The sequence below is a fragment of the Notamacropus eugenii genome, chromosome 3 (assembly GCF_028372415.1).
Source record: "Notamacropus eugenii isolate mMacEug1 chromosome 3, mMacEug1.pri_v2, whole genome shotgun sequence".
In the NCBI taxonomy this organism is placed as follows: Eukaryota; Metazoa; Chordata; class Mammalia; order Diprotodontia; family Macropodidae; genus Notamacropus; species Notamacropus eugenii.
This window is the reverse complement of record NC_092874.1, coordinates 212,441,871-212,466,000: the sequence shown is the minus strand read 5'-3', so window position 1 is coordinate 212,466,000 and position 24,130 is coordinate 212,441,871. Positions and strand designations below refer to the sequence as shown.

General features: G+C 33.4%; 1 protein-coding gene and 1 long non-coding RNA gene across 11 annotated transcripts in view; one reads left to right on the top strand and one right to left on the bottom strand.

Moving 5' to 3' along the window:
* The window catches only part of KIF21A (kinesin family member 21A), a 168,611-nt gene that overhangs the window by 12,247 nt on the left and 132,234 nt on the right, over positions 1 to 24,130 (bottom strand). For 4 of the 9 annotated variants that reach the window (XM_072654301.1, XM_072654302.1, XM_072654303.1 and 1 more), the window contains 9 exons: positions 17,159 to 17,219; positions 13,490 to 13,544; positions 12,632 to 12,846; positions 10,221 to 10,328; positions 9,232 to 9,360; positions 7,176 to 7,214; positions 3,562 to 3,698; positions 2,634 to 2,814; positions 1,591 to 1,755 (listed from right to left, as the gene is read on the bottom strand). In XM_072654301.1, the coding sequence (XP_072510402.1) occupies positions 1,591 to 1,755; positions 2,634 to 2,814; positions 3,562 to 3,698; positions 7,176 to 7,214; positions 9,232 to 9,360; positions 10,221 to 10,328; positions 12,632 to 12,846; positions 13,490 to 13,544; positions 17,159 to 17,219 (1,090 nt within the window). The remainder of the gene's footprint in view (positions 1 to 1,590; positions 1,756 to 2,633; positions 2,815 to 3,561; positions 3,699 to 7,175; positions 7,215 to 9,231; positions 9,361 to 10,220; positions 10,329 to 12,631; positions 12,847 to 13,489; positions 13,545 to 17,158; positions 17,220 to 24,130) is intronic. The other 5 variants (XM_072654304.1, XM_072654308.1, XM_072654306.1 and 2 more) reach the window with 2 other exon arrangements.
* The window catches only part of LOC140533915 (uncharacterized), a 141,218-nt gene that overhangs the window by 67,170 nt on the left and 49,918 nt on the right, over positions 1 to 24,130 (top strand). The gene's annotated exons all lie outside the window — the stretch shown is intronic.

Genomic DNA, 24,130 nt, shown 5'->3' with positions numbered 1-24,130 from the left:
TTATGTCTTACATGGCATTTGGTGACATGGTTATTTTATAATAAGTATAATTATATTATGATAATATATATTTATAATACATATATAGTATATATTATGATAAATATAATAAATATTTATCAATGGTTACTTTATAATTATTTACTAATGGTAATAGAAGTATGCATATTACTACTCCAAATGTACCTCTAATTAGATTGTAATATCATACTACTATGCATATTATTATCTTTTAACATAAAAATCCAAGTGTCCACTCTCAAGAATGAAATCTTGGAGACATAAAAGAAATAATTCTTATAAGAAGGAAAAGGGAGAATTGTATAAATAAACTGGTATGCATACACAGGAGCCATATTGATCCACTTAGATTTTTAACAAATACACACACAGGATAGAGGCATCATTAGGTTATAGAAGATGAATACAAAATCATGAAATGGACTGAAAAGACAATCAAGAGGGTAAGAGCAGGTACTAACAGCTATAATAAGGACATCAATCTTTGGAGGCTACATATAACAATAAATTTTGGGACAGTATTTCTGAATTAATTACCTGTAAAACTAAAGGTGTTAGAAAGAATGAAGAAAGAAAACTATTTGTCGCAACATGAGGCTGTGAGGAATATGGTTACCTAGTGCGTTTTCACTGTAATATTTATTTGTGCTCCCCTCTGTTGCGTATGTCCTTGAGAAAGTCTAGTGCTGTAATGGTAATTTAAAAAATGTAATGGTAGTTTAAATGGGAAGATCTTCCCCATTCATTAAAAGACCCATGTGACTTGTCTGGGTCACATGGAAATCTGTGAGAGAAGGAGTTTGCTGAATGGGTGAAATAGAAAGGGGTGGAATAGGAAGGGTGCAGCAGAGCTGAGAGGAAATTCTCACAGCAGGTCACAGCAGGCAGAAATGAGGGAGAGAGAAAGCAGGCAGTTGGCTAGCATGAGTGTGAGAGCTTATTTGTGATTTTGTTAAGGGAGCTGGTTTGTGGGAAGGTTGTAGCAGAGGAAGGCTTGCGGATGGTAGTGCCCTCTGTACTATTATTGTGTATGGATTTCTTCGTTGCTATGATGGATTTGGCTTACTGGTGTTGGGTTTCAGCTTTCTAGTATTTGAATAAATGTTTTGGTTCTGTCTTCTATGGTATTTCTCAATTCAGAATTGGGCTGGCATATTCATGGCTGCCATAGGCGCTGTCATATTGCATTGGAGCTACAGGTGCTTGCTATCAAATGGCAAGGTCATGATAATGATCCTATCACAAAACAAATGACAGCTAAACTGTTCACAATGCCTTCTTAATTATCCTATGTCTCTTAAATGGGCCTTTGTTAGTGGATTTGAAACCTTAGAAGTTAACAGTTGCAAAACACCTAGCAACATCTGGAATCAAAAGACCTGGGTTAGAATCTGAGCTCAACTACTTCTTGGGCTTTTTTGAGACTCAGTTTCTTCATCTGTGACAGTGTTAATATCAGTACTACCTACAACACAAGGAGGCTGTGAGAAGCAATGAGATAATGCTGTGATTATCAACTTTAAGTACAATATACAAAAAAGCTACTATCATTTTTATTTAATTACATACCTCTTCAGGTCCCACATTCTCACTGCATTTCCAGAAGCTGCATAAAGAAAAGTGCCACTTGGGTTGAGGGCAATTTGATTGATCTGATTCTCTCCAGAAGAAATAGTTACCACACGGTTAGTACTTGTAGAGCAGGCATCACCAGGCATAACTTGGCCTGAAGACCTTAACAGGGATGAAAAAAATTATATCTTATGTGACTTTGCTGTAGGACTTCTGAAATTCAGTAGAAACACAAAACAGACTTATTCATTCTTTTAAAATATTTGTTCTGAATATGTATTATTTTAAGATAATTCCAAGAATCATAAAATAAGCAACTATCTAATTTAGCAGATACAAATATTAAAAAAAGCCTTGGTAGATTTATAACATCTTAGAAGAGGGGTCCAGATGGTATGATCCTTAAGAAGGAAGTAGTAACATTTTAGATAATGAGATGAGAGATCTTGCATAACTTGTATAGCGTTGAACTGAAGTCCTTGTTTTCATGTAATTTATTAGAGTAATATACGAAGGATTAGTGATTTCATCAGCATAAGGAACTCTCACTTTGAGAGCTCACTGTATCATCTCAGATTGAAATCTGTCTATAACTAGGGAGATAAGTTCTAGGAAGCTGCTTGAGTGTGACACGTTGAGTTTAAGTAATTTGCCCAGGGTCAAAGAACTAATAAGAGTTAGAGGTAGGATATAAACCCAGAATTTCTTTACTTTGAATTAAGCATTCAGTTCACTATGTACTGTCTTCATTTTACTTATGTCAAAGTAGATTCTTAAATCTTTAAAAAAATACCTTCACAAGTGAATATTTTTATATCAATAGGTACTTCTTAAGGTCCTATTATAATGCTTTGGGATACATGGCTTTAGCCACTGAGCAGATTAAATTAATGGCCAATGTTGTTACTCCTTGACTTTACTTCGGTATATTATGACAACAATAAAACCTGATATTTATACATAGTCTTATTCTAAATTATTAAAAAATAATATAGATGTTAGAAAAGAAAAAAAAAATTGCACTGCCTTCTTTCACTTACGTCAATGTTCGAATACACTTTGCTGAGTCTCTGATGTCCCAAACTTTAATGTAAGATGTTGAAACAGTGAAGACCAAACTGGTATAATTACAGTATTTCACGGATACAACGTTATTAGGATGACCACCCAATGACATTATCTCTTGCCCAGTTACTAGATTCCATACTTTACAGGTACGATCTTTAAAAAAAAAAAATTAAGAGGCATATAATAAAATATATAAATATATTCATGTCTGGAACTATTTGAAGTGACACAATGAAATAAATATTTAACTTAAAATAATATATCAGCTAGGAGTGAAGGTACATGCCTATTACCCCTATTAATGGGGATGATAAGATTTGATAGATGGCTTAGGATAGGAGATTTGAGCTACAGTGTACTAAGCAAATCAAGTGTCCACACCAAGTCTGGCTCTAATATGGTGGACCCCTTAGAGTGGAGGTGTGCCAACTTGTTAAAGGACTTTACTTGGGTACTTGATACTGATTGAATTGAATGATGAGATTTTATATACTGATTGAATGATATGTTTTACTTAAGGAGGTTGCTACGAATGTCATGCTTTACTTTAAACAATGATTAGTTTGTTGCTGAATAAATTACAGAGTTCATTATACTTGATTAGATTCTTAGGTGTGCTGCCTGTGATTGGCTTTACACTTGCCTTCTGTATTAAGGATGTTTGTGGTAAGTATAAAATTGTTATATCTGCTATTAAGATCAAGGAGATGAGGGATTTTCTGCAATTTCAATAACTTACTGCTGGCTCAATGTTTGGCTTTCAGTGTATCATTCGTACAATGAGAATTTGTTTCTTGCTATCTTTCTCTGTATAACATTGAAGTTTGAGCTAGATTATCTCTAAGATTCTATTAATTTAAGATTTCATTAAGTTTATGCTAATATTTTAACAGCACTTACCTTTTGATCCAGTGAACAGAAGGTCATCAGTAGAATCTATACATAGGACAGCTTTTGTATGCCCTTCAGCAATGTGAATGCACTGAAGTGGAGAAGATTTAATACTCTTCAAAGCAGGAAATGGGTTGATTATTCCCCTGAGGGAAAAAGAGGGACAGAGTTGCAAATAACCATTATATGTTTAAGATATATATATGTATATATATATGTGTATATATATATACACATATATATATCTCAATTCATTTTTTAATCTTTGATTTTATAAGTCTTAAGTAAGAATATTATTTGAATGACAAGGCACAGAGACCACACAACATAGAGACAGGAAATGTAAACTGTGGAAATATAATAGGATTCTATCTGTGCTATAAGTAAAACATAGTACAAATTAGATTTAAGAAAAAAATTGAATGATGACTGGGAAGATCTACATAAAAAGAAATTTATATATTTTCTAAAAACCTTGTGCAGTAATACAAATTTAGCAATGGCCAAAAACATTATAAGGCTGCCAAAAAAAAAGTTAAAATAATATTAACTTACATTGACAGAAGTGAAGGTTACAGGATGATACACATAATAATTCCCCTATACTCTACCTTCTTCACATCAAATCTGAAGTACCATAATCAGCTCTGGTGGTTACATTCTATGGTGAATGTTGACAAAAAAGAGAAAGAACATCTCTATAGGTGAGGAATCAGTAAGAAAGGTTCTGGAAACCATAATATTTGAGAAAGGAACTAGGGATATTTATCTTGAAGAAGAGAATATTTAGGAAAGACATTGTAGATGTTTTCAAATATGTGAAGGAATGTGATACAGGAACTAAACTGTTGTAACTCAAAACAGAAGAACTAAATCCAGGGCATGGAAGTTACAGGTAGGTAGATATTGCCTGATAAGAGAATGTCTCTGAAGAAATGAGTTCCTCTTTACTAGAAGTATCTCAGCAAAGGTTACATGACTTCCTTGACAGGGAGAATATAATAAAGAAGATAACTTCAATAATTGGGAGATTGCAACTTTAGAGTTAGAAAGGGGCCTTAGAAATCATTTGGATCAGAGGTCCTTGACTTTTTTTTATGCCATGGATCCCTTTGGCAGTCTACAGAAACCTAAGGTCCCTTTTCAGAATGTTTTCAAATAAATAAGTAAAACACGTAGGATTACAAAGGAAACTCATTATATTGAAATACAATTATCAAAATATAAAAAGTTCATGAACCCGAGGTTATGAAACCTAATCTAGACTAACCTTCATCTTGCAGATGAAGAAACTGAGGCCCAGAGAGGTAAAGTGACTTGCCCAAGATCAAAATCCAGAGAAGTCTTGAACCCAGGACCTGTCACTCCAAAACCAGAACTTTCCCCACTATATCATGTTGCCTTTTAAGATTATTAATATGCCTTCTACATTTAAGACCCAATGATTCTAAATTCTTAGTAGTCCATATAAAAATATTATTTAAAGTATAACATTTATTCAGTGTTTTGAGGACCAAGAAAAGTACAAAGTAAGAACTAGATGAGATCATCTGAGGCAGAAGAAATAAGTACTGTAGTCATTTAGTTTGGAGAGGCAGAAAAAGCAAAGAAGAACATATAATACAAGGAATGCACAGAAGGCTCATGGAAAAATCTTAGAATGGGTACTTCTTTAATACTGACAAACAAGATTTGTATTAAATTGATGATAAACTAAAATATGAATTGGGGGAAAATGGGGAGAATAGTGGAATTTAACACATATACAAATAACCATAAAGCAAAATGATACATGATAAGTGAAATATGATGTGTCATTAAGAAAAAGGAAAGTCATTAATCACAGGAAGACAGGGCATTTAGGTTGACCTTTAAAGGATGACTAGAGATTTAGCAGCCAAAGAGGAAGAGGGCCAACAATGGAGATATAAAGAACAGAGTAAAGGCATTGAGGCAGAAAAGTGCATTGTCTTTGGGGGTACAGTTTGGCTAAGGAAGAAGATGAGATATGGCATAGTCAGAAGTATTATGGAGGAACTTAAACATCAGAAAGTTCTATATCCTGTATTAACCAGCCAATGAGGAAACAGAGGAGGGACTCTGCAGTCAGGTATAGGATTTTAAGGTTTGCTTTTGCTTCTATAGAGGATGTCCACTGTATGATGTAATACTATGCATGATGCATTTTATGTATATTATGTAATAAACTTATCTATTATCTTCACTTCTCTCAAGCCTGAATGAGTTATTTCTCACAATATCAGTCAAAAGGTGTCAACAGTTCTTCATCAAGTAAAATGGAAGGTTTCCATCCACAGCAATTACAGTGCAATTTATTCTTTGGTTAATGCTCAGTGCGATAAATTGTTAAGAGTCACATTGAACATGTCATCCAATTATGCAATCTTATGTCTTAGAGAAGAAAAACACGAGTTGTTTTTTATGTTGCTCATGTAACTGTCACTTAGTTATAAGAGCCTCATTAACTGTGCCCTTGGTGAAGTGATTTCAAATGCCATTATTATAATATTTCATAGTTTTTAAAAACAGTTCTCCAAAAACTTGCCCTCTCTGATTTGTGTCTATATAGTTTGCTCTTCAGTAAACTGGATAGTTGAAAGAGGCTGAAACTACCATTTTTTATTCTTATGAATGCATTATAAAAATAAGGAGAAATTTTTAAGTTGGATTTTGATTTCTTAATTACAGAGAAATAGCCTTAATTTTTAACATATAACATTGTTTCCTATTTAAAATAAAATGATACAATTTTTTTAAAAGTCAAATTTTGAGCATTTTAAAATAGTACAATAGAAATATTGAAGCTATTGTTCATCAGAAACTAAATAGAAAAAAATAATTCTTCATTTTTCTCCAGGACATCCATAAAAGTATAGAGCAATGAATAGAAACATTTAATCTCACTTTCATCCTGTCTACATTCTAGAAGATTGGTTGTTAATCAACAAAATTATTAAATAACAGGAAAAATAAAGAGACAGAAATAGGCAAAAGGAAAGAGGAAGAGGAGGAGAAATGGAAAATTCCAAAAATCAATAGTTATTCTTTTAAATTAAAAACCAATCAGGAATGCAATTTCATACATTAAAATCCTATTTTCCTTTGTTTTACTTTTCTGTTTCATTCTTTTTTTCTTTCTTGTTTCTTCCTTTTTGTCATCCATATCATTCAAGATATCTGTTGATCTACAGAACTTCTTAAAAATTCTCGATTTAAAATAATATTAATATCCACAAATATCTCATGCAGAGCCCCTCATTTCTACAAATTATATCTATAAACTAATAAATGGGCAATAATTCTTATTAGCATCTATATATGTGTAATTTCTATTTTTGAAAAATATTGTGCACACAGACAGCAAGCAAAGACTGTAAATTTTAAAAGCCATCATAACAAAAAAGTTTACCCCTATTTCCCCTTAAAATGCATGCTTACAAAAGGGTAAATTTCTGGTAGAAAAAAAGTAAAATTCAATGCAAGTTTATGGTTTAGAAGAAAGGGGGGAAAGCATGCAAAACAAATTAGACTGCTTAGAAAACTCTTGAAAGACATTTTAAGAAATCAGTAAGAGATCAGAATGCAGGAAAGAAAGAAAGTACCTGTGTACCTCCGACAGAGAAGAATCACTGTCATCAGACCTATAATGAACAGTGGTAGTATCATAAGGAAAAAGAATACAGGCATCAGCATTGAAAAGTTTCTGAATGAACTGAACATTAATAGTATGGCTAACTCACAAATGCTGCCAACATTTTGCTCATGATGTCCTGCTTCTCCATTTGAAGGGATATCAATAATTTTAAAACTTGTTAATATGGACACTAGTTTTTACCTTTTATTTCAAGTCTTTACTTTTATTCCTGATTTTCCAAACTATAATTTACTTACTGGAAGAGTATCAAAGTCATAAAGAATGTGGGAAGGATAACAAGGGCATAATATAAGTTATTTCAATTTATAAAACAATTTCTATTAATTTTCCTTAAAATGAAAAACTATTTTCATAAAAAGGCAGCCAGCCTCTAACTTGGAAGATCTACTAAGAATGAGTATGGTGATTTTCATCATTAAATGAATCAAAAATATTAGCAAAATGTAAGAAGAAGTAATTTTATTTTTATATAACACTTGATCAGAGCTAAAGGTGGGAGTGTCACACTGTCAGGGTTCTGTGACTCATAAAGTCTTCAAAATGGAGAAGGGCCATGTTTATCCTCAATAGGCTTAGGAAAAGAATGGCATGAAGGGTGGGGTTTGATATAGGGTATAAGCCTACATGACACAAGACTCATTGCATGGAATTAGTTTTTGTCTAGTTTCCAACATATCAGCATAAGAAGTAACCTAGGAACTTTTCTAACATGCAGCTGTTTGTTGAAAAGGAGACTTACTGAAAACAGAATGGGGACAGAGGAATGACTAAAGGAAGGAAATGTATTGTGCATTTCGGTGGTTGATTACAGGTTATAATAATTTTCTTTTTTATAATCAAAATTTTGCAAATACTTTTCAGCTATAAAAATATTATTTCTAGAGACAAATTAAATTGGCAAATTTCACTGGGAAATGAAGAACTATATGTGAACTATCAGAATTATTCCAAATCTGGAAAAAAAAATTTTTCAGGACAGTGATAATTACCATAGAAGTTATTTGGTATTTTAAAGCTTCTTAATGAAGGCATAAATGTCAGAAAAACATTCAATTTGTTTTCCAAATATTGTCAAAAATATTTGTTAACCTAAATAAAAATAATAAAAGTGATAGGTAATGTTAAAATAAATTAGAACCACTTTGACTTAAATTATTTCAAAACAGAAATTTCACTTATATCCATTTCTTTACATTCTTGTGTGAAATTTTAATCATCAATTAGCAGAAAGTCTTACACAAGCCAGATTGATTTTTAAATGGTTTTTGTTGGCATACTATAAATTTTATAATGCATTTGAACACTTGAAGAAAATGAACAGCACAGAAAAACAAGCAATGAAAAAACGCACATGCTGTCGGCATGCTACAATTTGAACTTCAAATAGTTTCCAATTACTAATGAATTAATATATGCATATGCCAACAGTGTCATGACTGAATTTTTTCAAAAGATATTCTAGTTCAATAATTTTTTTAAAGTTTGTTCTTAAAATCTTAATGTTCATATTGTCAGCATGTCAAAAACAATTTAATAGTATGCCTTTTTCCAAAACCAGAATTGATACCATTCTTTGGTAGAGATGTCCTGATTGATCAAAAGGATGAAATCTATTTAAGAAAAGTCATTTTAGGCTATTATTTATAATAGAAGTTAGTAGATTTGCCTCTAGCAATGTAGAATATTGCGGTGAGAGGATATCACCAGAACTGAATTGTGGGCTTAAAGTTCTAGGGGTCTTGAAGATATATTTCTTTTGAAAGAATCAGGGAAGTTAAGGTCTGAAAATAACTAAGAGCTAATCTTCTAATAGTGAATACCATACTGAAGGAAAATAGCTTTCTCTAATTTTTGCCCTATATTTCATTAAAACATTTATGCACTAGAAAATAAACTGTAAAATATAGCTAGTGCTTAACTTGGGGGAAGTGAAAAGACTTGTTGGAAACCATGCTAAAGAACTGAGAACGCCATGGAAAGTCCAGCTATCCCCTGTAACTTACTTATCATGCTGAACTGATGTGTTTCCCTGAGAAACTGTAAGACGACTAAAAACATTCAGTTCATTACGGGGCCGGCTTGGTGGGGAAGAAGGAGGTGAAAGACTAGTCTCTGAGGTTCCAGAGTCTGAGCTACAAAAAAAAGAAAACATTAAAGATGTGTCTTTAGTTGGTTATGATTTGTTAGAAAAGGTTGAATGAAACATGACTAACACAGTTTTAATTAGGTGTTTACAGTTCAAGGAAAAGATAAGATAGCATGCATTCTCACAAGAATTCTGAATAATGAAAAATGTTTTTTTCTGGTATTCTTGCACTGACCACTATATGGGACTACAGACAAAGTTCTGTCTGAGGAAACCATAAGTCAGTATAAATATATGTCTTGCCCAAATACATGCAGAATATTTTGTCTTATTTTTATCTTTACAAGTAATTTATTTGCTTTATCCCTAAAATACTCTGAAGAATTTGATTCAGTATTATCAGATAAACAATAGAGAAATTTGAGGCTATGCTATGGCTCTGTGTATTTTTAATTAGACAAATAAAATAGCTAAACAATCAGTTGATTGTGTCTCAGAAGTATGTGATACATAAATGTAATTAAAAATAATTTGCGTAATGGATATCGCAATGTTTGCACTCAAGCACAGTCCTTCTTAATCGCTATTTGCTTTTGAGATGCTGCTTGGCTCAGTGGACAGACAGAAAGCTGGCCCTGGAAAGAGGAAGATACGGGTTCAAGCCCAGCCTTTGACATACAGTGACTGTGTAATCTTGGGCAAATCACTTAACTTTTCAAGCTCTAGGAAATCCTCTGATTGTAAATTGCAGAGATGGTGCTGACCTACATTACTAAGAGGGAATTAACTTACCTGGGAGCTCCCTATAGTAATGAAATGACAGGTCCAATTTCTATCCTAAGTTACAGATACATTATCACTGAAGAGTATATTTTATCTGGAAGATGAACGGTAATAGTAACTTACTGTTTCGGTTCCTTAGTCTTTGATTTTTCTCCTCTCTCAAATGCCTTTCTCTTCGTTAAAGGTGAAGGTTCAGGTATTTTCTTTTCAGGTAGAGATGGTTGTCTAGAGCTAAAGTGACACTAAAAATTATTTTAAGTGCTAAAATTTTTAAATTGAAATATAATTTAATTGGCCATAATGCCCCATTTATGAAACCATTCGCCATATAATTTTATTTTCCTGAAAGAGGAATTTTAAAATGAGCATTACATGAAAAAAAGATAAAAAACAGAAACTCAGGGCAAGAAAACCTTACAAATTATTTAAATTAATCTCACTAAATATATTCATTTTTAAGTTATTTCATTTGACACTAAAATATTTGTGGTGCATTATTCCATATCCATGCTTTAAACAGTGGTTAAATTAAATGCAAAACTGAATCACTAATTATCAAGAAAGAAATTAATAAGACATAAGATATTGGTTTTATAAAAAAAAAAAATGCCTCAAAATAACACAAGTTAACTAAAAGAAACAACCATACAAATGACTGTTAGTTTCATTTAATATAAATTACAAGAATAAGAATTCTTTGAATTCAACTCAAGAAATTTCAACAAACATTTGAATTTGAAAATTCAACAAGAACCCACTACGTGCTGGAGATACTTTTTAAAAAAACATTTAGCTTCCACTATCCCATCTAGTTGTCAAAAATTTATATTGTCTTGTTCATATTTTTATATTGCAGCAAAATCAGCTATGAGGCAGTTTATTTGGAAAAAAAGTCTTTGCTTTATATTTATCCTTGAATACTAACAGAATTACATTAAAATGACAAGATAAATTTTAAAAGCATACTCCATAGAATAAATAGGAAATATGTGACCGTCAATGCATAAAGTATTCACTTATCTTAAAATATAAATTATATTTTGTCATAGGAAAGATATAAAACAGATGAAGTTTGGTATATTTTGAGTAAATTATTTTACTTTGAACAATAAACAATTTCAGTCATTTATTGACTAAATCTTCATAACAATACCATAAAGAATATACACAAATTAACATTTAAGAAGATTTAACTACAGTGAAGGAGACATAACCAAGACAATTGTGCCTTCCATGATCATTAAAACCCATCATGAGGGCTAAATGATGAAAACTGTAAAAAGGCAAAAAGAAGATATTACCTGAATCTGCATTCCAGGCCATAGTCTTGGAGTCTTGAGGCTCCAAATGTTTCTATTCATCTGACAGACTAAATACTGAAACATGCGTGTTGCTAAAATCCACTCTAATCTTTTAAGCAAATTTTATCATGAAAGTATTGAAATGCTCAGCTGTGTCAGTCAGCAGTCTCTAAACAGCAACTGCGATTATTTATTCCACTTCAGGCACATGCAAGAAATATTTGCCATCACTAAAATAAAATCTAAACTGAAGACAACAGAAATTTCTGTAGAAAATGAAAGTTACAGTAAAAGACAGATTTCTTTTTGAGTGGGGAAAACGTATTAATTAGCTTATCTGCAACTTTCAAATGTGATATGGTACATAGATCGTTATTTTTAAGATTCTTTAATGTAGCCATGCTAACAGACCAACAAATTATTTGGTACATTGTGAGGGTGAGGGTTAGTATGAAAGATATCAATGGAGATCTGAACCAGAAAATGGTTGTTAAAATTTTTAAATATGAAACAAGTCTGTGGGGATAGGTTATGTAATCTGAACCCCATAAGAAAACAATTTTAAAACAGAACTATCTCTCAGCTATAGTTATGCATGCAATAAAATGTATGCAATGAAAAAATGTGTGCCAGGATGGCATGTGAAAAGATTACGAGAGGCTAGAATTGGGCTTCATAGTGACAGGGATGGAGACTGCAGCCCCTACTTGTGACACTTTAAGGGAAATACCATCTGCTGGGAAATGTTTAAATGTGATAAATTTCATGGAGTAACAGATTAATAACATGTTTTTTAAAATTATGTATTTAATAAATAAGTTACAAAGAATAGTAGACCTCTACTAAGTCCAGGTTCTGAAGATGAGGGCATTTGCAATGGATTTAAAAATAATCTAATTCAGATGTAAAATTAGGATTAGAATTTATGTTTATAGAACTGTCCCTAAAAAAACTCCCTAAAAACCCTTACATCTAAAAGGTCATCCCTAAAATTTAGAAACAAGACAATTTCAATTCTGAAAAAAAATTCACCCAGAAAGATCCCAAATCCACATAAACTTTACATTATGAAAAAAATTAAATTAACTATTTAGAAGTGCATCTAATACTTAGTTAGCCTGAAAAAATACAGATCCTATAATTTACAAAAAATTTTTATACTACATATAAGATATTTGCCACATGCATATAAAAAGCCAAGACAGAAAGTTAGTTTAGCTGCGCCAAACTTACATGCTGCCTATTTTAGAAGGTAAGCCAGACGGGGGAATGAGCTCTTTTTCCCTAGCAGAAGTACCACTTGTCTCTGTATTCATTCCAATCTCTTGCCCTTCTGCAACAGGTGTAAGAGGGCCAGACAAGATGGCATCTCCTGTACTAGTGTCTGAAGCTAGTTCACTGCTATCTGCATAGAGCAATTCCATTTGAGTTGTGGTCCTCCTTCGTGCCTAATACCCAAAAGGGGAACAAGTAGTTAGCAGCAAACTATTACTCAAAAGATTAAGAAATATCTTAAACTTACATTTTCATTTCCCACACACACATACACACATACACACACATACACATACACATACACACTCACACACACATACGTAAAGTGTGCATCAGGATGTCATATGAGAAGATGAAGGGGAGGGGAAAGAGTAGAGTTGGGCTTAGATAGTAAGTGAAAATTTTAAATTTGCTACTTAATTGTAGGACCACAAGTTAAAGCCCAGTTGCTTCCTCTATAGAAGACTGAATATATTTAAACCATCTTATAACTGTTTCAAATTATAGAATTGTACTATCCCTACAGAACTACTGTGCCTAACTCATAATAATAACATGCCAATGATATAAGACAGCAGTTAGTAACAACCTGAATAATGAAACTAATAGTAATATAAGCCACTTTTAAGATTTCTGATGAAATCTACATATTTTTAAAGCCTAATTTATATTAAGCCCACTCCAATTTCTTTAGGTGCTAGATTTATGACAATTAGAATAGATGATTTAAACATAAATGGAAAAGTGCACAGATGAGCCAAATAAAGATTTGTATTAGAAACTCACATTTTTCCTATTACCTTTATTTCACCTTACCTTGCTTTTTGACTTAACTTCACCACAAAGCTTCATGAGGTCTGAAGATAGTGAACTACAGGTAAATAAATCATTGAAAGAATGCTTAAAAACTCTATTCCACAAATATTTATGGCTAAAAATTCTTAACTGGATACTTTATCTTTGTTTTGCTATTATCTTATTATTATTAAAGCAGCAGCACAGTAAGAATGACAAAAACCATACTAGTGGCACACAAGCTCTGGAAGCTTTAACATGCTACCAAGGATTTAAGTAGGAACTAGGAGGTGCATTAGAGTACCAGGCCTGGAGTCAGGAAGACACATCTTCCTGAGTTCAATTATGGTCTCACACACTTACTAGCTCTATGACTCTGGGCAAGTCACTAAACCCTGTGTACCTTAGTTTCCTCATCTATAAAATGAGCTGGAAAAGGATATGGCAAATTACTCTGGTATCTTTGCCAAGAAAGTCCCCAAATGGGATCACAAAAAGTCAGTCATAACTGAAAAAGGACTGAACAACAAGGATTTAAGTATGGTTCCAAGCAACAATGTCAGCTTTCTGAGGACCAGTGTGGTTAATTACAGACAGGCCTAGGACCAGCAGTGAGGCTATCCGTATATATTGACCTGTTGGTACTCTAAAGAAGAGATCTTTATCTAATCACCAATGAACATACTGAAGGAACTAAATCACCTCAGTCTTGATGTTCTCAATGTAAGTGAAACCAGAAGACAAAAGTGAGTGGCAGTCAAAAGGAAGGATAATTCACAAATTCTCCTTGAAGAAGCAAATTGTGCATCCAAAGATAAAAAGTAACAACATGATTTCATGAGAAACTTGATTATCATATATAGCAGTGCTCATGATTAGCACTTGCAAAAAGCAACTATGAAGACATTTGTAAAGTATATACCAATATCTGTCATACAGAATGAGGAGGAAAAAAATTCTAGGAAGATTTCAAAAATGTTCTTGAGGTTTCATCAATATATATCATAATATTTTATAAAGGTAGGCACTGGGGATGACAGTTAAAACATACAGAAAAATATTTTGAGGATTAGGAGATCAAAGGCTTGTACAATACATCGATTTCTAATGCTGATATAACAGGGCACTTTCTTCAAAAATTATCCGGAGTTGCTGTACACAGTGATCATCAAATTATTTCACAAAAAATGAAACTGATTATATCTTGCAATAGGAAACAAATGGCCGCTGTTGTGGCAAGCATTTTTAAATTAGATGATGTATATTAAGACTATAAACTAGTTATAGCTAAGATGAAAATCAATACTGAATTAGAAGAAAAGAATAAAATGAAGTAATGTGGGATAGTGGAAGGAATACCGGACTTGGAATTAGAAGATTTAGGTTCAAAACCCACATAGATTCAAATACCTATGTGACCTAAAGCTAGTCACTTAATTCCTCACCTACTAAATAAGTGTAGGGGGAATAGATGACCTCTAAGATCCCTTTTAATTTTCAAATACAATACCCTATGAAAAAAGGTATCAATCTATATTTTAATTGGACTGTAAAACACCCAGTGTGGAAAATCCCTTCACTAATGCAAATAGAGACTAGTTTATAACTTTAGGAGGTTATCTGAGGTTCTACAATGTTGAGTAACTTGCCTAGAGTCACAGAGGAAGTAAGTATGAGAGGTGGGGTTTGAACACAGATTTTTCAGTCTCCAGTACTATAGACTTCCACATCCTACAAAGTATGCCAATTACATCTCAGAGAAGATAAGGTGTGCAATTAATAAAGTTTCAGTCTTACCATTTAAACAAGCTACTGACACTTGTTTAGCAAAATGGAAAATGAATGAAAGAATTAATGTAGACTATCATCATTTCCTAAGATAGCCACTGAAATATGTTAATTGTAACAGTGAAGAGGTCAAAATAGCCTAAATGCCTTGTAAGTTATACTTGCAAAGACAGTATCTGTCACTGTCATATTAGTATCCAGGGCAGAGTTCCTATCTGAGTTGAGATGTTCCTATTTGTAGGTAACATTTTACCATTAAGCCTTTCCTTAGAATTATCTGCAGTAGAAAAACCAAGTGGATGAAGAATGCCAATTATGTAGACTATAATATGAAATTGGGTGGAGCAAGTGTAGTTGTTCAGGCCTTTCAGTCAATTCCAACTCTTTCTGACCCATTAGGCATTTTCTTGGTAATGATACTGGACTGTTTTGCCATCTCCTTCTCCATCTCATATTATAGATGAGGAAATGGAGGTAAATAGGGTTAAGTGACTTGCCTAGGGTCTTTGAACTCAGGAAGATAAGTTTTCCTGACTTTAAGCCCAGTACTCCATCCACTGCACCACCTAGCTGCCCTAAGTATAGTGGACTGATGGATACATACATGCATGCATGTGTGTATTTGTATATATGCATATATACACATATGCACAAACATAAATATACATATGCACATAGCTATATACTTATCTACAAGGTATATATATGCACATATACATACATACATGCACATATGTACGCATATATGTACATGTATAAATCTATATACATACATGAGAAAAATAAATAAGTTAGGAATAATATTTCCTAAGGCCCTATCACACAGACTGGACTGGCTTTTCCTACACTCCTAATAATACAGGCTCCATTAGTTTTCCCTTAAAAGCAGTGAAATTATCCCTGAGATTTAATTGGCTTAGGGGACTAACACTTCACCATTGACAAAACTTCCTGCTTGACTGAGTACAAAATGAATGAAAGGGATGAGAAGCTCAGACTTCTTTCTCAGGATTCTGACTGCAGATCAGCCTGAGCAACTCAGAGGCAGAACACTATACTCTTGCTATGGCTAAGTACACACCCTTTTGAAAACTACTAAATGTTCCTCAAGTCTCTCATTTCACTCTGATCTAGAAGCTGAGGTACCAGGAGGGCCTGGACAGGCCTAGACTACTACAGATGGATAATGAACTAAGCCCAGAATTGAACTGGACAAAAACAATAGACTGGATTTGCATTTGTGAAATTGCACCATTTTTTAATTACTCGAAGCTTACAAAAGCCTGTCTTTTCAAAATACGAATGCTTCTAGTAATACTTCAGGGTTGCAAAAAGAACATGATAGTCCCTAAAGAATTAAAGGTGACAGACTGGTGTATGAGAGTTGCATAAAATAAATAACTGAGCATCAAAAAACAGTATAAAACCTAACATTAGAGCTGGATGTGGGATGGTCATATTTGAAGAACCATGCAAAAACCAATGAACAATTAAATAGTCTTTTATTATCCATATAAAGTAAAAGAATCTATAGAAGGACCTCAGTACACACAGTAAAACTCCATTTGGAGAACTGGTAGGAAGGCATCATCAAAAACAAGAAGATGTAGTGGCTTAAGATATGGACCACTTAACTGAGTATCCACAACAGTAAGATTTAAAATCCACTGAAATGCTAAAGAATGTTTCTGGTTCAAGATAATAGTCTATATAATATTCATTTAATTAAAGTTGTTTTCCTAATGGAGAAGTAATTTAACCTCTGCCACAGTTATAAAAAGGAGAAAATGAAAGTACTCACCTCCCAAGGGTCGTAAGTATAAAATGATATATTTGTACAGTACTTAGAAAACCTTAAAGCACTACCATCATCATCATCACCATTACAAAACAACTTCTTACCTTCCCTCTACTCCTGGGCTATTCAAAGGTGCCTCTTCATCAGTACTATCCTCTATATTCTCTAAAAAAAATTTCCAAAATAAAAAATTAGATATTATAATTTAAATTATAGCCTATAAATCAACTACCTAGAGTTTAATTTATACATATATATATTTCTATTACAGTGATTAATAAAATAAAACCTCAAAATTATTTTTAAAATACTTCTTCATTAGAGTTGTTTCTAGAATGATACAAAAAAATAAATAAAAAAATAAGAAGTAGGAAGGGTAAGAACACAGTATGACATATCAAGAGCGGAAACAATGCTATGGATTTGTGAACAGATAAATTCTTTGGTCCAAAGACAAATTTTTGTGGTACATTTTCTTAATTAGAAAAAAAAATCTCTTAAGATTCCACCTTGGTGTATGATATCAATATTGGAAATCAGCAAACAGATACAAACTGTGTATTTGTACCATGAACTAAAAACATTTTTAACTCGAGTTAATTAAATTAAGCTTGCAAAGTAAATATACCCATAAAAATAATATGCCCATAAAAATGTGTGACTGTAAATTTTACAAGTCATACACTAACACTGATCTGATGCACAAGTATATGAAAAACAAAGAGATTTGCATGCAACAAGATGTTAGCAGTTATGCAAACTTGTCCATGACAAACATAACTCTAGTTATTTCAGATAAATGCAGCAGACTAATAAAATCTAAAATATACAAATCCAATAGAGCTGATGGAGTGCTTGGGTGCCTGAGCTTGGACTCCGATTCCAAATCACATTTCTCTCTAAAAATCACATTTTTCCCTAGCCTCCAAACACTGTCCCTGACAGTTTCATCCCAGCTCTAGGACAGCCAGCCCTAGCAAAACATTTATATATCTTCCTAATACAGTAGGCAGCTGTACCTATAGAATTTATTAGTTTGAACTGGCTGTGTACTGGCTGAACTAACTGGTTGTGTACTGGGCCATTAAGATATTTAGTACTCACTGGACTATCTATACTATCTCCCTACCTCATTATATGCATCCTAGACTTAGACACACACACACACACACACACACACACACACACACACACACACACACACACACACACACACACACTCCCAAGTTATCTTGTCAAAATCAGACACTGAAGGGGGCTGCCTGAGTATTTCCCAGTCAGCCCCGACCTTTCGTTGAGTTAGTGCCATTTCAGGCCTAAGACCATACCTTTCCATAGCCCCATCTTGGGCTATTTCTGGATGAACTCCGGGTAAAACGCCTGCACAGTAGATACTAAAAGTACATGTTCTTTCAAAAACTAACCATTCCTTAGCCACTTCCTAATCCCACCCTGCATCACCTAGTTAGCATATTTGGCTCATGTTTTCCTTTAGTTTAACCTATATGAACTTTACCTATGCCCTTTTCACATGACAGGCTCCCTAAGAACTCCTGCCCACTGAAAAGCGTGACAATAAATCTTTGCCACCCTCAAGAATGCTTGAGTCGGTGATTTCATTCCAAGTGGCCCTCCCCTGTACTCTGGTCTTTGGGGGTGGGGGTCCCTGAACCCCCTGCCTCTCTCCTTTCCAAACCTCATCAGTCAGGAAAATAAAATGGCCACCCTGCCTTTTAACAGTCCACTATTTTAAGAGATGGGGCAGCTAGGTGAAACAGAGGATAGAGGTGGAACTGGAGTCAGGAAGACTCATCGTTCTGAGTCCAAATCTGGCTTCAGACACTGTCTGTGTGACCCTGGGCACACAACCCTGCCTGCCTCAATTCCTCACCTGTAAAATGAGGTGGAGAAGGAAATAGCAAAACTATTTTATTTCTTAAAATATCAAACTGTTAAAAGGCAGGGTGGCTGTTTTATTTTCCTGGCTCTGATGAGGTTTAGCAAAGAGGGAGGCAGGGAATTCAGGGACCCCCACCCCCAAGAAAACTCCAAATGGGATCACAAAGTGACATGACTCAAATGACTGAACAACAAAAATTTTAATAACTTGCTGCCAAGTCATTTTGTTTGTGCCTTTAAAGGAATATCATTAGGGAAATGATCAAGCACTACTTCTCTAACGTCTCATATATATGTACCGTTCTTTTTTAGTCACAGAGCCACAATCTTAGTTCACTCCATCCCCTGAAATAATCTTTAAGTGGCCTTCCTGCCTCAAATCTCCACTCTTTCAATTATCTACAAAGTAGTCAAAGTATTATTTTCTAAAGCAAGAGTTTAAACAAATCTAAGTCTAAACAAATCCCCTTGAATAAGAAAGTCCACTGGATAAAACTCTACTGAAGATAAAATACAAATTCCTTTGGTGTGGCACAAGGAAGGGGAACCTGCAGCCTTGAGACCACATGGGGCCCTCAAAACACTAAAATGCAGCCCTCTGATTGAATCCAAACAAAGTTCCCCATCCTTTGGCTTACTTCAATTAGTCCAGCCTATTTCGCATTATTCCTCATCACACATTCTACAATTCAGAAAATTAGCCTATTTGTTCACCACACATGATGTCATCACACATCTCCATGTCTCTACCCACACTGTCCCATATGCCTAACCTGTAATTTCTCCTCACTTATTATTTTTAATATTTTTGTCTTTATCATTAAGAATTTGATCAACATCAAAGAATAGGAATATTTCCCCAAACAAAGGAGAATACCAAAAAAAAAAAAATTGACTGCCCATAAAACCCTGGCTTAGAAGGTTTTATAAAGCTTATTTCCAGTTGAACATATTCGTTCCAAACACCTACTTTTCTATGTTTCCTTCTGTACTTCCTTTGGATCTCTTCTGTATATTTAAAAAATAAATTCAGTAATACCCTTTTCTTATCTTTCTAAAATATCATTACTCTCCCCTAAATTCCCCCCTTACTCACAGACCCTGAAAGAAAAAAGTATATATAACCAAACAAAATTAATTTACATACTGTTCATTTGTTCAGCACCTGTAATCCAATTCTCTGCCAAGAGATAGGAATCATGGATAATCAGTTTGAAGCTTAGATTATCGGTCTTAAGTATTTAGAAGTTTTATTTTACAGTGCTACATCTTGAGTCGATTGCCTCTCAATCTGGAGAGTAACAGGGATAACATGCTTTTTCATCTATCCTCTGGAATCACAATTAGTCGCTGCAATGACCAAAGTCCTTAAGTCTTTTAGAGTTATTTGATATTGCAATGTTGATGTGACAGTATAAACTGTTCTCTTGGTTCTGCCCATTTCATTCTACCTGAGCTCATCCAAGGTTCTCTAAAATGGATAGCTTTTAGGTTACAGCCAGTTCTCATTTTATAGAAGTCTATGGGCCTCTATGTAATGAGAATTAACCCTCAGATATGGGGAAAGGAGCTATGGAGGGAGATAGGAAATGGACTCATACAGGGAGGAGGCAGAAGGCCAGCACACAATTCACATGAGGGCCAGGGATAGACATGTGGCACTGTTTGCACAGGGACAGAAGGCAGACATGGGGGCAAGTGGGCAGAGCAAGGCAAAGGTTTTTTTCTCTTGGCACTGGTGGTCTCAAGTCAGGCCTCCAATCCAACTATGGTGGTAATGGTGGCAGTCTCTCTGAAGGTCTGTTCTGCTTTCACTTGGAGGAACTTTTTTTTGGGGGGGGGGGGAGTGAAGGGGGGGAAGTTATAGAGGGATAAGGCCAAGTAGCCCTGAGACAAGGGGCAAAAACAAGGGAGAGAGAGGGAGGAAGGGAGAAATAGAGGGAGGAGGAAAGAGAGAGAGATAGAGAGAGAGCTCACAGTACTGTAAAGTTAGCATAGGTATATTTTTGGAATGAAAATTTCTTTCAGAATTCTCTATGTAAAGTTGAATTTGTGTAATGTGAATTTACATAAAGCAAGAACAAAAATATTTCATGTAATATTTCACTATGCTGACATAAAATTTGTCCAGGTATTTCTGAAATTGATGGGCATAAACTTTGATTCCTTCAATTTGTTACAATAAAAAGTGCAGCTTTAAACATTTTTGTATGTGAAGGCCTTTGCCCTTTAATTGATTTCTTCAGTAAATAAACCTAGAAGTAGTATTGCTTGCTTAAAGGGCAAATGACATTGTGGCTACACTTTTTAATTTACTTGCCACAATATTGGATCAGGTTAAAGCTCTGCCAATAATAGAATAATGTGGTTATCCTCTTATAGGCTGTCCAGCAACTGTCATTTCCATTTTGTCATCTTTATTAATATGAGGAGTATGAGACAGAACCTCAGAGTTATTTTAATTTTTATTTCTCTTAAAGTAAGCTGTAGAATTTTTTCATATACTTGTTGATAGATTTTCTTTCTTTTGAAATACTACCTCTTCATATCCTTTCATAGTATTAGGAATTGTTCTTGTTATCTAATTGTGAAAGTTCCATAATACACATGCACACACACACACAAACACACACACACACACACCCATCAGTCCTTTATGAGAGAAACATGCTGCAAAAACATTTTCACTAGTTAACTGTTTCCTTTAAAATTAGAACTGCATTAATTTTGTTTCCATAGAAATGTTTCAACTCTGTGTAATCACAATTCTTCATTCTAACTCCTATAATCTCTATTCCTTGTTTGACCAAAAATCTTCTCCTATTCATAGAAACGAAAGGTATCTCCTTCCATTCTCCTCTAATTTTTAAAACTATTATTTCTGATAGAACAATGTATATGTAGGTTCTGTATTAATTTTGGAGCTTACACATGAATTCATTCAATAAATATTTATTAAGCATCTATTATATACAAGGGGCTAAGAGCTTATTGTTGCAGATAATATAAACTTTACATGCATGTAACATAAAACTAATTTTTGACAGACTTCTTTCCAGTTTTCCCAAAAACTTTCATGATTAGTAAGTCCTTACTCCAGAAGTTTTTTTTTAAGTAATGTTGTTGCAGTCCTTTTGCTAATATTTTATTGAACATATTTTATATAACTCTGCTTTAGAAATATTGATTTATCATTTTCTTTCTCCATTTTATTTCTCCCTGGCTTAAGTATCAATTTATTAGTCTCAGAGTAAGAGATTGGTGGGATTTCTATTTTTTCCAAATAATTAATGTAATATTGGAATTTTTTTAATGTTTGATAGAATTTATTTATAAATTCATCTGATCAAAAACTCCCATTCCCACACTTTTTGGGGTCCATTTATAGCTTGTTCAATTACTTTTTCTGAACTTGAGTCATTTAAACCTCTATTTACTGTTCTGTTATTCTGGATTTAGAAAAAATTTTTGTAAATACTCATATTTGTCATTTAGGCCTCAGTTCTCTTTTTAACATATAATTGGGCAAAATAGTTTCTAATATTTTCCTTTGTTTCCTCTTTAATGAGAATTCTTTTTCAATTATTTTACATCAAACATTTATTTTTCTACTTTTTAAAATGATTAGCTGTGATTTATAATTTTATTAATTATCCAAAAGTGTGATCCTAGTTTTATCAGTTTATCAATTCAATGAGTTTTTAATCAATTTATTGTCTTTTGATTTTCAGAATCTACTTTTGTGTTGTTTTCTAAAAAAAAAACTTAACATCTACATTTTATTTAGCTATATAACGAATTCAGCAACCAGATTCTAATTTATTTGTAAGTTCAATAGTTTTTTTTCTTCAATTTTATCTATTGCTTTTTGGGGTTTGGTTCCTTTTATAAAAATTTGTACTCTTTTTCTGTTCGTTAGTTATCTTTCTTTATAAAATTTTTCTCTAAGGGCTGTTTTTGCTGCATCACAAAAGTTCTGAAATATTGTGTCACTGTTTTCATTTTCTTTGCTTAAAATATCTAGTGTTGTTATTTCTTCTTCTGACTCATCAATTCTTTGGGATTAAAATTATTTATTGCCCTTTAGGTCTGAATTTTTCTTTAAATACCCTTTCATTGATCATAATATTTACTGCTTCATGTTAGTAAGAGATTTAATAGTTAACCTTTTCTGCATTTGATTGAGGTTAAATATCAATGACACATGGTCAATTTTTGTAATAGTGTTATTTATACATGCCTGAGAAATGTTTATATCCCTTTCTATTCTCAGTAATCACCAGAGAAATATCATAGCTAACCTTTCTAAAAATTATATTTGGTTTCTTATTTCCTGTTTGTTAGATTTATCTATGTCCACAACTACTATAATTTTACTTTCTACTTATCCTTTTAGTTAAATTAACTACTTTTTCTTCAAGGATGTTAGTGTGTATGTGTGTATATAGATATACATATGTGTCTATACGCACACATGCACATACACACATGCATGTATATAATATGGATATTATTTTGATATCTATGATTCAATTAAGAATAACACAGATTCCTTGCTTATCTTTTTCTGACCTTGTCTATTTTTATTACTGAGGGATAATGAATTCTGGCCCAGGTCTTCATTTTATCTATGTAAACCTTTATGTTTCAATTGTGTTTCTAAAAACAACATATTTCTGAACTCTTCTTTCTAATCCATTCTATCTTCTTTGATTTTTTGACAGTGTTCAAGCCATGGACATTAATTTTTTTGACTGTTAATTTTTTATTTCCCTTCATACTCTTTTTCTCCACTTCTTTTTCCTCTCTTCTCCACTTATCCTTTACAAAGAAGAAAGAAAGGAAAGGAAAGAAACAAGAATTTATTAAGAACTTACTATGTGCTGGGCACTCTGTTAAGTGTTGGAAATACAAATACAAACAAAAAAGATAGTCCCTGTGTTCAAGGATCTTACATTCTAATGGGGGAAGAAAATGAACAAGAGGGAGCTAAAGAAGGATGTGTACCTAGCATAGGAACATTGTTTTCAAATCCAGAAACAGAGGGAGGAAGAGAATGAAGGATGACCTGGGCCACTCTACACAATGAAGGCTCCAGGAGGATGATCTCACTAAAGGGAGAAGGTGGTGGATCTTATAGTGATATGTTCCATGTTCAGAAGGTTGTAGGAATGATT